The 15,982-nt window shown below is 43.4% G+C and overlaps 1 protein-coding gene and 1 long non-coding RNA gene across 3 annotated transcripts; one reads left to right on the plus strand and one right to left on the minus strand.

The window, feature by feature from the left end:
• Positions 1–3,712: 3,712 nt before the first annotated feature.
• On the minus strand, positions 3,713–15,349 carry LOC120035253 (zinc finger protein 708-like). Its single transcript, XM_038982045.1, has 4 exons — positions 15,176–15,349; positions 6,601–7,330; positions 6,136–6,340; positions 3,713–5,932 (listed from the first exon to the last, which is right to left on the minus strand). The coding sequence occupies exons 2-4, from the start codon at positions 7,324–7,326 to the stop codon at positions 4,197–4,199; spliced, it is 2,667 nt and encodes an 888-aa protein (XP_038837973.1). The 5' UTR covers positions 7,327–7,330; positions 15,176–15,349; the 3' UTR covers positions 3,713–4,196.
• LOC120035267 lies at positions 8,507–10,479 on the plus strand. Of its 2 annotated transcripts, XR_005474133.1 has the most exons (4): positions 8,507–8,556; positions 9,227–9,371; positions 9,681–9,863; positions 10,221–10,479. It is a non-coding gene; the product is annotated as an uncharacterized LOC120035267 (long non-coding RNA). The 2 variants fall into 2 exon arrangements; XR_005474132.1 differs by having other exon boundaries at positions 9,227–9,863.
• Positions 15,350–15,982: the final 633 nt, after the last annotated feature.

A 15,982-nucleotide genomic window follows, 5' to 3' on the forward strand; every position in this document is an offset into this window, starting at 1 on the left:
TAATTAGATCTCTTTTTAAAGCACTACAAAAATCAGCTTGTCGCACTCTCCCCACTATTTGTTTCTGCATTGAGGATTCACCCTCTTTATATAAATATTTAGTAAATTATCTGCAGATAATTGTTCTGAGCTCCTAAAGGAGTAGCAGCAGTATGCAAACCAGGGAGCCAAATGAACATATCTTTCACCTATGCGATTCGGTTCCCGACGTTCATCATAATGTTGCATGCGTCAACCAATGGTTGTGTGCATGTCATCGACTGGAAGATTGCTGTAGAGTGGAGTCTACAGTGTCCAGAAGCAACTTCACCATTCATTTTCTAGATTCAGGTTCATTTAAAACATCGGTTTAAAACCTCTTAAGGATCGGACCCTTTTTTTTTTTTTTCCTAAAATGACATACCCACATGTAACTGCCTGTAGCTTAGGACCTGAAGCAAGGATATGCAAATGTTTTGTATAATTTAACTAGGCAAGTCAGTTAAGAAGTATGCGTGTGCCGAGCCTTTCGTCAAATCCTGAGGTGGAGTAACTCTGCAAGATCACGGTCGAACCAGGGGCTGAACCGGTTTTTAATTCTAATTTTCTTTATGGGGACATGTTTGTTAACAATACCACTGAAAATATAAAAAATGTCCAAGCGTCTTCAAGAGAGGGGATCAAGCTGATTCTATACCATTCCACAGAGGCCAGTTCATGAAGGAAGGCTTGCTCATTAAAAGTTTTTTAGCAAGCGTCTATGACAACTCAACACAGGTCGTTTCACTGAGCAGCCATTACAAACACAGGCTGTAAAACAGTGATCACTAAGGTCATTACAGAAAACACCAGACTGATACCTATCAGGATTATTTGTGAGGACAACGTTGAGTAGAGTAGCATTTTCTGGGTGTTTGGAGTCATACCTTGTGGGATTGGTAATAATCTTAGAAAGATGTAGGGAGTCCCATTGCTTTAGGATTTGGTCAGGTGGTTTAAGCATGACCCAGTTTAGGTCAACTAGCAGGACAAATTCAGACTTAGTGTAAGGGGCCAGGAGAGACCTTAGGGCAGGTAGGGTACAGGCCGGTGCTGATGGAGGATGATAACACCCAGCAACAGTCAACAAAGAGCTATTTGAAAGTTTAATGCTTAAAACCAGCAAATCAAATTGTTTGGGGACAGACTTGATGGAGACAACCGAGCACTGAAGGTGATCCTTGGTAAAGATTGCCACTCCCCTATCGTTGGAAGATCTGTCGTGCCAAAAAAGGTTATAACCAGAAAGGTTAACATCAGTATTCAAAACACTCCAACTTTTTTTTCTATTGTGTTATTGACAGTATGTTTGTTTATTCCATGTGTAACTCCGTGTTGTTGTTTGTGTCGCACTGCTTTGCTTTATCCTGGCCAGGTCGTAGTTGTAAATGAGAACTTGTTCTCAACTAGCCTACCTGGTTAAATAAAGGTTAAATATATATATATTTTAAACACATCTGGATTGGAGCTGTGGAACTGCACTTTCAATTGATCCATTGTAGGTAATAAGCTTCTAGTGTTAACGTGCAGAAAACCCAGGCTTTTACGAGAGCAGAAATCAGTGAATCAGATATCAGAGCACAAGTCAGAATTGGGCCTAGCAACAGTAGAGGGGCCAGGCTGTACATGCACATTTCCAGATATCATCAACAGTAATACAATCAAGGCACCACATAGTACAGGGAGAGCTCTGCAGTGTTGATTTATAACATTTGAATGTGCATCAGATGGCAACAAGATCATATTGAACAGAAATTTCATCAGGTAACATGAATACAAAGCCGGTGAGAGGTGATTAGAATAGGATGGGAGGCCAAAAGTCTGTGTAACCAATAGAGAGTCAGAGTCCTGAGTGTGGGAACAAACAGCCTGTCCCACAGTTGGGTAAAGAAAGTTTGTAGTCAACAAAGTATGCAGGAGTCATGAGGCAAATAGCAAAATGCACAATAAAAAATATATATATATAACGACTTGGGGCAGATTCAAAGAAAGTTGAAAAGCATTTATTGTTTTGTTGAATAGTCATGACTGGTTCGAACCATCCGTCGTGTTTTATTGCAACTTAAAGCAGAGCTAAGATCAGTTTAAAGATCCACCGGCGTCATTGACGTAGGGGTTTAGCTGGACGTTACTGACTGGTCTTGGAACTGTGACAACGGGCAGCCTCTCCCTACATGGCACGATGGGATATGCAGTGATTTTGCCAACACAGCCACCAGATATGTAAACAGTCTTGGACCCTTAACCTTTAAAAAAAAAAAATGGACCATCGTATTTGTTGATTGAATCAGACTTCATTAATATAATGAGTAATCCAGGAATGTCAAGTTCATTGAGAAAACTTGAGAAAATAGCAACTCTACAGAGTGCGGCTAAATTACTTCAGGACACGGTCTGCAGAGCTTCTCCTCGCCAGGCTATAACAATATGTGGTTAGCTGATAGGTGAAATACCTATCCAGGCATTGTAAGAGCTGATAGGTGAAATACCTATCCAGGCATTGTAAGAGCTGATAGGTGAAATACCTATCCAGGCATTGTAAGAGCTGATAGGTGAAATACCTATCCAGGCATTGTAAGAGCTGATAGGTGAAATACCTATCCAGGCATTGTAAGAGCTGATAGGTGAAATACCTATCCAGGCATTGTAAGAGCTGATAGGTGAAATACCTATCCAGGCATTGTAAGAGCTGATAGGTGAAATACCTATCCAGGCATTGTAAGAGCTGATAGGTGAAATACCTATCCAGGCATTGTAAGAGCTGATAGGTGAAATACCTATCCAGGCATTGTAAGAGCTGATAGGTGAAATACCTATCCAGGCATTGTAAGAGCTGATAGGTGAAATACCTATCCAGGCATTGTAAGAGCTGATAGGTGAAATACCTATCCAGGCATTGTAAGAGCTGTCAGTAGTCAGCAACGTCTAAGCATAGGAACACACCCCTATTGCATGTTTCAGCCATTATAGATCACCGATGTCATGACCTCATCTGGAATATATTGCCCCTCCCCTCCCAACAGAGTTCCCAGTTATCTTGAAAGCACCATGTTGATCCGTTTGTACATGTTCAGGTATGTCACACACGATCTCCGACACCACTGGCCCGATTTTGACAAAACTTGGGTGAATGATGCGTCCTGCCCTTTAGAGATCACACTGATTGACCAGACGGTGGCGCTATAACAAGAGATTGAAAATGCAAACTTTGAAAGATCGCGCCCTTCACCCCGTTTGACCTAAAGTCATGAAATGCAGGATATAGATCCTTCTACTCACAAGGAACACATTTGCGGGCCTCCCGGGTGGTGCAGTGGTCTAGCTAGCTGTGCCACCAGAGATTCTGGGTTCGAGCCCAGGCTCTGCCGCAGCCGGCCGTGACCGGGAGGCCCATGGGGCGATGCACAATTGGCTCAGCGTCGTCCGGGTTAGGGAGGGTTTGGCCGATGCAGTCTCATCGCGCACTAGCGACTCCTGTGGCGGGCCGGGCGCAGTGCACGCTGACCAGGTCGCCAGGTGTACTGTGTTTCCTCCGACACATTGGTGTGGCTTCCAGGTTGGATGTGCGTTGTGTCAAGAAGCAGTGCGGCTAGGTTGAGTTGTGTTTCGGAGGACGCATGGCTCTCGATCTTCGCCTCTCCCGAGTCCGTACGGGAGTTGCAGCAATGAGACAAGACTGTAACGACTACCAATTGGATACCACAAAATTGGGGAGAAAAAGGGGTAAAAAAAAAAAGGAACACATGTGCCTCAGAGAACCATAAGGGCCGCCATGATGGATTTTCTGCCACTTTGAATTGAGTGAAAAACCCTTAAAACGTTACTCCTCTGCAACCGAATGACCGAATCTGCAGGAAACTTGATAATGGTGTCCCTCTATGGACAAAAGTCTCATAAGGCAATATATTCTAGGCTAGTAATTTAAAACATGGCCACTTTAAAACAAAACATAGCCACCAATAAACATTCCCGGTGGACATGGTCAGGCACAAACGCATATTAAAATCACTTACGGATATTCGTATTGTAACAAAATACTAACCAATATTACTTGAGGGGGACTGTGTCATACATATCCAGCAGCACTTCGTCCTCTGCCGCCTCCATGCAATGTACACTGTATATGGAATACAAAGTGGGCTATTTTACCCAGAGTCTACAGAGGGATCCTGTGATGTTTACCCAGAGTCGACAGAGGGATCCTGTGATGTTTGCCCAGAGTCGACAGAGGGATCCTGTGATGTTTGCCCAGAGTCGACAGAGGGATCCTGTGATGTTTGCCCAGAGTCGACAGAGGGATCCTGAGAACTGATGCCTGAGAGGATGGAGGTGTGGAGGTGATTCAGTCCTCTGTCTGAATGACTTCTCTCTCCACCTGTGCGGGTTCTCTCTCCGCCTGTGCGGGTTCTCTCTCCGCCTGTGCGGGTTCTCTCTCCGCCTGTGCGGGTTCTCTCTCCGCCTGTGCGGGTTCTCTCTCCGCCTGTGTGGGTTTTCTGATGACTCTTCAGGTTTCCTGACTGAGCAAATCTCTTCCCACATATGTCACATTTATAACGTTTCTCTCCAGTGTGTGTTCTCTTGTGTACAGTCAGCAGTCCTGACTGAGCGAATCTCTTCCTGCATAGATCACAGCTGTAGGGTTTCTCTCCAGTGTGCACTCGTTGGTGCATTTTCAATTCTACTGGCTGAATAAAGCTCTTCCCACATTGATCGCAGCGGTAGGGTTTCTCTCCTGTGTGCCTACGCATGTGTACATTCAGGGATCCCATGTGTGTGAAGCTCTTCCCACATCGATCGCACAGGAAAAGAGAGTTCTCTCTGGGGTGTACAAGCTGGTGGGTTCTCAACTCTCCTTTGGAAATGTATCTCTTCTCACACTGTTCACAACTGTAAGGTTTCTCTCCGGTGTGTATATGCTTGTGTTTAGTCAGGAATCCCGATGAAGCAAAGCTCTTCCCACATTGATCACAGACATATGGTTTCTCGCCTGTGTGTATACGCTTGTGTATATTCAGGTTTCCCGAACTAGAAAAACTCTTTCCACACTGATCACAGACATATTGTTTCTCGCCTGTGTGTATACGCTTGTGTATATTCAGGTCTCCAGAACTAGCAAAACTCTTCCCACATTGATCACAGACATGAATACCCTCCCACATGTGTTTTCTCTGGTGGTGTCTTGCTAGGTCTTCTGAATGAGCAAAACTCCACTCACAGTGCTTACAGCTGTATATAGCACAGCTACGAGGTTTCTCTCCAGTGTGTGTTGGCTTATGTAAAGTCAGTGTTCCTGAGTTAGTAAATCTCTTCCCACATTGATCACAGACAAATGGTTTCTCTCCTGTGTGTGTTAGCTTGTGTTCAGTCAGGGAATAAGCTCTCGCAAAACTCTTCCCACATTGATCACAGCGATAAGGTTTCTCTCCTGTGTGCGTTTGCTGGTGCCGTTTCAACTTCACTGATGTAGGGAAGCTCTTCTCACAGTCTGAGCAGTGGAACATCACGCCAGTGTGTGTTCGCTTGTGTTCAGTCAGGGAACAAGCTTGAGTAAAACTCTTCCCACATTGATCGCAGCTATAAGGTTTCTCTCCAGTGTGTGTTCGCTTGTGTATAGTCAATTGTCCTGATGTACGGAAACGCTTTCCACATATAGGACAGCCATATGGTTTCTCTCCTGTGTGTGTTCTCTTGTGTCTAGTCAGTGTTCCTGACATACGGAAACTCTTTCCACATATAGGACAGACATATGGTCTCTCTCCTGTGTGTACTCTTTGGTGCCGTCGTAGGTTTCCTGATTGAGTGAAACTCTTCTCACATACATCACAGCTATAAGGTCGCTGGATCACTTTCAACCCTGGAGCCTTCCCAGATGATAAGTCCTTCCCACTGAGCGAGCGACAGTTAGGGTTGTCCCCTGTGAAACAAAGACATGAAGTTAAGGTTCCTCACATGTACCAAAGTATTTCACAATGACCTAGTGTTGAAGTATCTTCCCCATCCAACACAGATGAGCTGCTATACAACACTGAATAGTTACGTTTAGCAAATATGGCTCAATAAATAAATATTGATCCATCAATGAACTGTTACAGAAGCAGATTGTAGTCTAATACACACCATTGTTCCTACTTGATGACATCGAATCTGAATCTCCATATCCCTTCTCTTCTCCTCCTACTCTCGTAGTTCCACTCAGCTCCAGTGTTTTCCTGCAGTCAACCAGCCGCACAGACACCCTCTTCAAACCCAGTAGTAATGTGCTAGCGGGAGAGGCAGGACCTGGGGACTCGGGGAGAGGGGAGGCGGGTGGTAGAGACGTGTCCTGAAAACCACAAAAAAGAGAGCCAGTATAAAATCAGGAAGGAAACACTCTCCTACTGGTCAAGGAATTTAGAATCCTCAAAAGTCTCAGCAGTATTTCCGTGATTCCTCTCATTCTCTGGACCTCCAAATATAAAATGCATTAAGGAGACTACCTGAGCTTCCTCCTTGGCCTTTCTCCTCCAATGAATTTATAACATGAGGTCCAGAGAATGAGAGGAATCAAGGAAATACTGCTGAGACTTTCTGGGAAATACTCACACCCCTCTGCCTCTGCTCTGGGGTGTGGTCCTCTGGAGCTGCCTCCAGCCCGTTGCTAAGAAACCAATCCTTGTTTTCCATGTCCCATTCTTCATCACAGTCTGTAGCATCATCATCAGACTGGCTGTGACTCATGGGTGACACAGTAGATTCTTCCTGTATCTTTCTGATGTCATCTTTCAGTCGGAGTAACCAAGACATTCCCTGCTCCTCCGATTTGACCGAATCTGCATTTACCCACATTTCCTCCAAGATTTTACGGCGCAACGAGCGATGGTTCTTTCCTTTAACTTGGGAGCCATCTATTCCACAGCGTTCACACAGGTAAAGTAAATTGTCCTTGGTTAGACAGTTTAAACTATGTTCGATTTCATCCAACAAAGTCTCCTTCTCTCCACTCATGTTGTCCTGCTGTTGGGAACAACAACAATGCAGTAAATGGCAAGACAGCAGGAAGTCCATACACTTTAGATGACCTGTAGTAGAAGACAGCAGGAAGTCCATACACTTTAGATGACCTGTAGTAGAAGAAGACAGCAGGAAGTCCATACACGTTAGATGGCCTATAATAAAAGAAGACAGCAGGAAGTCCATACACTTTAGATGACCTGTAGTAGAAGAAGACAGCAGGAAGTCCATACACTTTAGATGACCTGTAGTAGAAGACAGCAGGAAGTCCATACACTTTAGATGACCTGTAGTAGAAGAAGACAGCAGGAAGTCCATACACCTGTAATAGAAGAATGATACATTACAACACAGTATTGACAGTGTAATATGATTATTTACCAGTGTTCTCTTCTCATCAGCTAATTCAACTACTTCTAATCAGCGAGAAAGAATCTTTCAAATAAAAAATGCTACACTTCCTGTAGCAGTTTGTCACAGATCCATACGCTGTTTGTGCCTCCAGCTGAACTACACTTCCTCCCCAGCTAATTAACACAGGTGTTCAGAGCACGTTAGACAGCTAATTAACACAGGTGTTCAGAGCACGTTAGACAGCTAATTAACACAGGTGTTCAGAGCACGTTAGACAGCTAATTAACACAGGTGTTCAGAGCACGTTAGACAGCTAATTAACACAGGTGTTCAGAGCACGTTAGACAGCTAATTAACCCTTTCATGCGTGAGTTCCAAATATCTCTAACGGTCGCCCCAGCGTGAGTTTTTTTATGCACGTGATGTTAGAATGTTCTCTCCATTCCAGAATGTGATTGATACGTAACAGTACATTTTATCCGCGCTGCCCTCAAACCAAAGCACGCAGCCTGTTTATATTTATAGGCTGTTTCAACTTCAATTTCAAATTATTTTCTAAAAACAGTTTGAATTTAGGTGTGTTCCGCCTCCTCATTCATTCACATAAAAATAGTAATTTTTACTTTTGCGGACAATTACATTTTTGGGACATTTCTGACACGGACAAAATTCCCCCAAGCACTTCCCAATTGTTTGTGCAGTTCACGTCTGCAGACATTTGCTCATCTCCCGTCAGAACATGATCTGCACACGTGTTCACATTTTCTATCTGTTGCCCTCATTGCAGTCATTGTTTTCGTTAATAATAATAACTTTGGAAATGTGTGCGTTTCTATCAAAGTAAGTGCATTATTACGTTGTAATAGTTTCTGTATGTCGTTTCTATTGTAGCGTACTGTATGTATGGAGCGTAATATATTTGTGTATATTCTTTATAACCGCGGACACGTGAGGTAACGTTACTCATTTTATAACCTTTATGGTGTTATAGTCAATCGTGCTTATGTAGCTACATTATTCTATTAGCTCTGTAAAACAATGCTAATTGCGTCAGAAGTACTATCTTGTGTTGTATTTTGAAGCTACATGGCCTTATGACTCCCAAGTGACGCAGCGGTCAAAGGCACAGCACATCAGTGCTACAGGCGTCACTACAGACTCCCTGGTTCAAATCCAGGCTGCGTTTCTATCAAAGTAAGTGCCTTATTACGTTATAATAGTTTCTGCTGTAGCTCACTGTATGTATGGATCATAATATATTCCTTATAACCGCGGACACGTGAGGTAACGTTACACATTTTATAACCTTTATGGTGTTATAGTCAATCGTGCTTATGTAGCTACATTATTCTATTAGCTCTGTAAAACAGTGCTAGTTGCGTCAGAGAACTATTAGCTTGTGTTGTATTTTGAAGCTACCCTGACTTTATGACTCCCGAGTGGCGCAGCGGTCTATGGCACTGCATCTCAGTGCTAGAGGCGTCATTACAGACACCCTGGTTCAAATCCAGGCTGTATCACAACTGGCTGTGATTGGGAGTCCCATAGGACAGCGCACGATTGGCCCAGCGTTGTCCGAGTTTGGCCGGTGTAGGCCATCATTGTAAATAATAATTTGTTTTTAAATTACTTGCCTAGTTAAATAAAATAAAAAATATGACCATGGTTTGTTTATTTGGTCTATTCAGCATAGCTCTGTTCTGCCCTGCCTTGCCCCCCTGTGGAGCTCAAAAGTTAGTTTCTTAATGCAATAAACTATTTTTTATAGCAGTGTTTATTATGTTACTTCTTTGTAGTATTGTTTTATTGCTATATCCTTATATTGTATTCTAATTAATAATTCCTCTTTCTTCTGTACTTTCAGAAACCACAAACATTATTTGCCAATATCATAACTGGAGCTGGACATCTTTGGAGCAGAAGAATGAGGACAGCTTTTGTATGCTAACGTACACTCCTTAACAGTCTTACTGGATGAAAAGACAGCAAGAAAACACATATGCCAATATGTAATAGTCGTCTATTTTATTGCAGTATTGGTAGTTGGTTCAACAACATACTAGAGGACAAAAAACTGAAAATGCATAACCCATATTTAATATTCATGCAGTGACTGAACAACAACTGCATTTCCACCCCCCCACCACCTCTGAAGGCATAGTATCATGGCAGTCAGTCACTTATTGCTGCAGATGTGCTCAATAATGCTTGAGCATGTGATACTCCTCAAAGCATGGTGAAATACATAGAGGTGTATCACAAGCTAAACACATGTATTTTGTCATCTTCCTCTGCTTACTTCTCCTGGTGCCAGACAGGCAGACTTTGCAGTGCCTCCTTGTGCGACTACCTTGAGCAGCAGTTTGAGGGACTTTGCAGGGAAAATGCCGTGCAGTAAGGCGTAGGGGATTGTTTACAGCAGGACGACCCCCAGTGGATGGGCGCCGAGGGGTGTGGTGCTCCTCCAGCAGCTCTCTCATTAGGTTCTCTCTGTATTTTTGGTAGGTAATTACTTTACCTAAGAGGGAGTGGGGAGGATGAAGAAAGTTAGAGGATGATGAGGCAGTGGGTTGGTGGGTGAGATATTGTCACTATAATTGCATAATGGATTTGTATGTGAACTGTACATCCAATTACAAAAATAGCTTGTTCAGTAATCAACTCACCTGTTAGTTGGCGGTGAACTATGCTGCCATTGAGGGCAGCAGTGTCGATCAGATGGAAAAATATCTTCTTGTACCACTTGGTTGTTTTCCGAGTGCATTCCACAAAGCTGTTTATCATGTCTGCCTTATCCACTGCCCCCATTTTGAGGTTATAGTCGAGCACACAATCTGGTTTGATCTTTCTCTCTCCAGTCAGGTGATCCACCTTCCCTGTGGCCGACATGGTTGCTGTATGGACAGTGGAGAGGACATGGACATCTCTTTTGTCATGCCACTTTACTGCCAGCTGTTGACCATTCTCCTGGAACTCCACCTCCCCTCTCTGCATCTTCCTGCATCCGAATACTGGCATCCCCTTCCTGTTCGACCTGACTGTGCCACAGGCCCCTGTGCTGTTGGAGAGCAGATGCTGGAAGAGTGTGGGACTGCTGTACCAATTGTCCACGTACAAAGTGTGTCCCTTGCCGAGATGAGGAGCCAGCATGGTCATCACTACGGACCCGGACACCCCAAGCCCCTCATAATGTTTGATGTCAGTGGTGGACCCTGTGTAAACTATAATATCCTGGACAAATCCTGTCTTCACGTCGCACATGACAAAGAACTTGACTCCAAACCTGTGCCTTTTGGAGGGAATATATTGACGGAACGCCAGCCTACCTTTCCATAACATCAGGGACTCATCAATGCATAGGTCCTTGTATGGCACAAAGACCCGACCAAATGCTGATGTCAGGCTGGTTAGAACATTTCTTATTTTGTATAACGGGTCACTTAAGATGGCAGTAGCATTGTTGACGAAATGCAGGCATCGCAGCAGAACTAGGAAGCGGTCTTGGGAAAAGAGGGTGGCAAAGAAGGGAGTTGCAAACATAGGATCTGTGCTCCAGTATTCTCTTAGGGAGTTCTTCTTTACTATCCCCATGAGGAGGACTGTCACCAGGAAGGTATACATTTCACTAATTGTGGTTGTCACCCATTTAGCGAGTTTCCCCCTCACTCCTGGCTCTCTCTTCTCCTGTAGCTCCAAGGCATAGCGATTGGTCTCCTCTACTATGTCTCCCACCAGCTCCTCTGTCAGAAACAACTTGAAGCACTCTGCCTCAGTTGGAAATGGCAAGGGGCGTTGCACTCCAGACTGGGACTCGTCAAAGCAAACAGCAGGGCCAGGAGGGGTGAAATTACTGGTGGCCTTCCAGCTACCACAGAACTCCTGTACTTCATCCACTGTCGGTCTGCCTCCATCACCACCAGCATCTTCAAAGGGAACTGGTACTTCGTCAGTGGACAAGGGAAATTCAGATTCAGGGTTCTCAATGGCTACAAGGTTGGAGGGCAGCTCCTCACTGTCACTGTCAGAATCTGATTCCTGACTTTCATACTCAGACTCATTGTCAGAATTTAAAAAAATCTCCAGAATTTCCACATTTGTGAGTTGTCTCCTTTTGAAAGACATTGCTAATGCTACAGCTTAGCTCACTAGCTACATACATAAACAACAACACTGAATGGCTCAGAGGAATGGCTCAGAGTGAGAGGGTACGTGTTTGACTACCGGCACGCGCCACTTGTATCAATAAATCACTATCAGAAAATGTTTCGTGTGGCAATTATTTGTGTATTTACGGTTTTATTCACGTTTTCAATTCTAGGTGACAAATCATGCATTCCGATTCTTGCACAGATTGTAATGGGCACATATTATGTGTGTAAAATAATTTTTTTGAAGGTTGTACTGATTATGATGAGCTAAGCTAATTCCAGCTGTGTAGCCATGTTTGTTGACATACAATGCATTCTGGGTTTCACGTAATCGTCTGTTTGACCAAAGATGTTATAACAAAATGAGGTGAGTAAGAGTTCACAAATTCTTTGAGGACTTCCGGAAATGAATGGTGGGATGTGAACGACGGTAGATGACACACCCCTTCAACATGCATACTATAAACAGACCAAACTCATCTCGTCTTCTCTTATTATCTTCGGTTTCTGTGAGGAAAAATGCATGGCTGCGCGCTGAAACTAATCATCGGATTACTTTCGATTTCTATAAAGTGTTTTACCTAATTATTTCGATCAATGGTGAGCTCACCCGTGATGTGATTAATTATACATAGTAATTGCTATTAGCTAATTCATATTGTAGTTTATGTCAGCCTAGAGTTAGAAAATATGACTGCTTGTGTTGGGTCAATCTTTCCTCAGTTAGCGCTAGGACTATTGTAGCCTACATTTTCCCGGTTAGGATGATTGTGTTATGCTATATATACTTCTGTGAATATCTGAACATTGAATCCAAAAAATAAACTGCTCACATTCTGGACATAACTTTGTAAGGACTGTGTTTGTGTAAATAGTTTCTGAAAAAAGTGTGGCCAGCTCAAACGCTGATTGTTGCGTCATTCGAAACTGGCCGTTCTAAACGAGCGTTCTAAATGAGTGTTCTAATCACACGGGTGTGATCGTACGCTTCAGGGACCACTGTAGAACGATCACACCCGTGTGATGGTACGTGTGAAAGGGTTAACACAGGTGGCCACCTATGTCTTCAGTCAACAAGCGATGTAACATGAAGACACGGCCGCGTGGGAACCCTCAGTCAACAAGCGATGTAACACGAAGACACGGCCGTGTGGGAACCCTCAGTCAACAAGCGATGTAACACGAAGACACGGCCGTGTGGGAACCCTCAGTCAACAAGCGATGTAACACGAAGACACGGCCGTGTGGGAACCCTCAGTCAACAAGCGATGTAACATGAAGACACGGCCATGTGGGAACCCTCAGTCAACAAGCGATGTAACATGAAGACACGGCCGTGTGGGAACCCTCAGTCAACAAGCGATGTAACATGAAGACACGGCCGTGTGGGAACCCTCAGTCAACAAGCGATGTAACATGAAGACACAGCCGTGTGGGAACCCTCAGTCAACAAGCGATGTAACATGAAGTGTTAATGTTTACAGCAAGTAGTGTTAATGTTTACAGCAAGTATTGTTAATGTTACCAGCAAGCGATGTGTGTTAATGTTTACAGCAAGTGTCAGGCCTCTTAAACACTCCCCCAGTCAGAAGATCCTATTGAGGATAGTTTGTTATCAATAAAACATCACAATACGGTACAGAACGATTCCATTTGGCTGCTGTGGGGCAAGGGGACCCCCAGCTCCACTAAAACCCTTGACAACTACGTGCCGTTTTCAGGGGATTGTTAAATAAATGTTGGTTTTAATATCATGACCTCTTTTAAGCGCCTAGTCAGAACTACACATTTCTGATTATTCCACATGTATCTCTATCAGAGTTATACAGCAAGTAACGGCATGCTTTTCATGATCAGTAAACATCAATGGATCATGTATTTTCAGATGTGAAGGTAGCCAGATCCATTTGGCATGTAGCTAGCTAGCCATGTAAACAGCATGTGCCATTTGTAGTGAGATGTCGCGAGGCTACCCTCAAGTATCTGAAATTACATGATCCATTGATGTTTACTGCTGTTGCCTATCTCGATTGATGATAAAGCAAACGGACGGCCAAACCCTCCCCCTAACCCGGACGACCCTCCCCCTAACCCGGACGACCCTCCCCCTAACCCGGACGACACTCCCCCTAACGACGCTGGGTCAATTGTGCGCTGCCTCATGGGTCTCCCAGTCGCAGCCGGAGCCCGGTATCGAACCAGGACCTATAGTGATGCAGCTAGCACTGCGATGCCTTAGACCCCTGCGCCACTCGGGAGGCCTAATGGCGCCCTTTTCTTGAGCGCAAAAAAAATCACATTTCTTGCCCCCATTCATTTAACGCGGAGCACCAGCAGAAACAACAATTATCACAAGACCACTTCCGGTTACCTTCACCGATTCCACAGCACCCAACTCTGTTTGCACCCACCCTGAAATTACAAATGGATCAGCCAAAAGGCAAGAGTCCACTTCTTCCAAAAACTTCACTCCTACTATCACAGACTCATCGTTATCCTGACCCCCGGTGCAAGCCTCGTGCTCCGAGAACTTCACCACACCGACCACCTCTGATACTACGCCCTCATTCACTTCCATTTCTCCTCCGGTCTTCAGCTCACTCTGCTTACACTTTCTATCATTCTTCTTTAACAAACCATCTCCCTTTTCCCCACCATTTTTAACCAACTCAAGCTCACCCTCCCTCTCAAACCTCCTGCCTCTCTTTTCCCCCTCCATATTCCAAGTATAAGTCTCCTTATGATAATACTGCACTTTTCCTGACACATCTTCAGTGTTTGACAATCAGCACAGATCGAAAACGATAACACTTCATGAGGAAACAAAATAGCAAAATGAAGCATTGCAATTGATTTATCGAATTTGATCGTCAAAATTCTAATGATCAGTCTTAAACCACAGAGTATGGAAAAGCATTGTCAATTGAGAATCATTTTTCTTTTTGTCACAATTCATGCTATCACAACAAGGAAATTAAATGGCAAACATGACAAATGATTTGTCATTTAAGCATTTACATTTTAAATGTATCAGTGTTGTACTGGATAGTACCATGGAACTTAAATATCAAACACACTTCGCTATTTATTTTGTAAATTGGCAGACAATATGCATACTCAACCATGAAAATATCAATTTAGGAAATGCATACCCAGGTAGGAAAAGGAATTGCAAACATGATATTGATTTATCATTTGTCCATTTGCAATTCCAATTGAGTTTTGGCAGCTAAACGCTTCCATACATTCGCCCGACGTAAATAACTGAACTCAGGCCGACTAATGACGCCATCAACATGGCCGCAACCTAATCATCTACAAAACTTCCTCCGGTATTATTTTTGGAGCAATTCCTAACGTCGTTTAAAAGGTATCGACATGAAGAAAAAATAACGTTATGGTTCATTTGAGCTATTTATATTTTAAAACGGAGCAATATCAGACCAGCTAACGTTAAAGGTTTTACAAATATATACCTTAACCGACGACTAGTTGTGCATAAACTTCCGTGTCATACTCACAAACTGCCGGGTTTGTTTGGACCTCACAAAACTAGAATTTGTAACATTATCGTCATAATTAGACTGTAAACATTCCTCGTTCATGAAGGTACAAAAACATAAATCCGGCTAAAGCTGTTGTTGAACAAAAGCTAGCCAACTGACCAGATTCCTTGTAGAAAAGCCAACTACGTAGTTAGCAAGTCTCTGTCCCCCGTTTTCTTCCACGTGGAAAGGCAGGTAGGCTGTATCTCGTCAGTTGCGACTAATGGTCCTTTTCTACGGCGCTGTATTGTTTTATATTGAGATGAATATCTTGCTTGAAAGCTACTAGCTCGACTCTTAACTGGCTACCATCTTTAATAGCAGGGCAGCAACTTCCGCTTTGTCTGGTTTTGTTGCGTTCAGTTACAGGCTAGAGCAATCGAGTATCGACAGAGCAGAGACAGAAGAGGAAGCGAGACATCCCATTCGCTGTTTGTTTTTTTGGGACTCTTAAACACGCCACTTCTATACAGCTACGACTTTACGCAGCAGGTTAGGATAATTAATGTAGCAGGTTATGAAAATGCTTTACTAACCTGCTACGAAGTCACTTAAATTGAAGTGGGGTGTTTTTAGGGAGTCCCGTTTTTTTCTGGTTCAATGAAAGTCCATGAGTTAAGTAGATCATTACTGATCATTTTCCCCCAATGGTTTTCAATGGAAAACAGAGCCTGAGTGAACTCGATCCACCATATTTTATATAAGTAAACGTATTTTTCAGTGGGGTTTATTGAAAGTTGGTATCCAACGTTAATAGTGTATTATCACCACCTACTGTACTGGAGGTTGGGCCAGAGAACCTGCCAGCCTAATTTGTCTTAAAAATTATATTAAAATATTGGCGATTGTAAAAGTATGTTATACTCAGTAAACACTTAACTCAATTTCTAATTCTCTCATTCTGAAAATTAACTACATACTTTAGAG

The sequence above is a fragment of the Salvelinus namaycush genome, unplaced genomic scaffold (assembly GCF_016432855.1).
Source record: "Salvelinus namaycush isolate Seneca unplaced genomic scaffold, SaNama_1.0 Scaffold10, whole genome shotgun sequence".
In the NCBI taxonomy this organism is placed as follows: domain Eukaryota; kingdom Metazoa; phylum Chordata; class Actinopteri; order Salmoniformes; family Salmonidae; genus Salvelinus; species Salvelinus namaycush.

Excerpts from the sequence above, each read along its gene's own strand:
- LOC120035253 (XM_038982045.1), bottom strand. The coding sequence starts at position 7,326 with ATGGACTTCCTGCTGTCTTCTTCTACTACAGGTCATCTAAAGTGTATG. Across the intron at positions 6,341-6,600 it reads CAGAGCAGAGGCAGAGGGGT|GACACGTCTCTACCACCCGC; the intron begins GTGAGTATTTCC and ends TGTGGTTTTCAG. Across the intron at positions 5,933-6,135 it reads GTCATCAAGTAGGAACAATG|GGGACAACCCTAACTGTCGC; the intron begins GTGTGTATTAGA and ends TTTGTTTCACAG.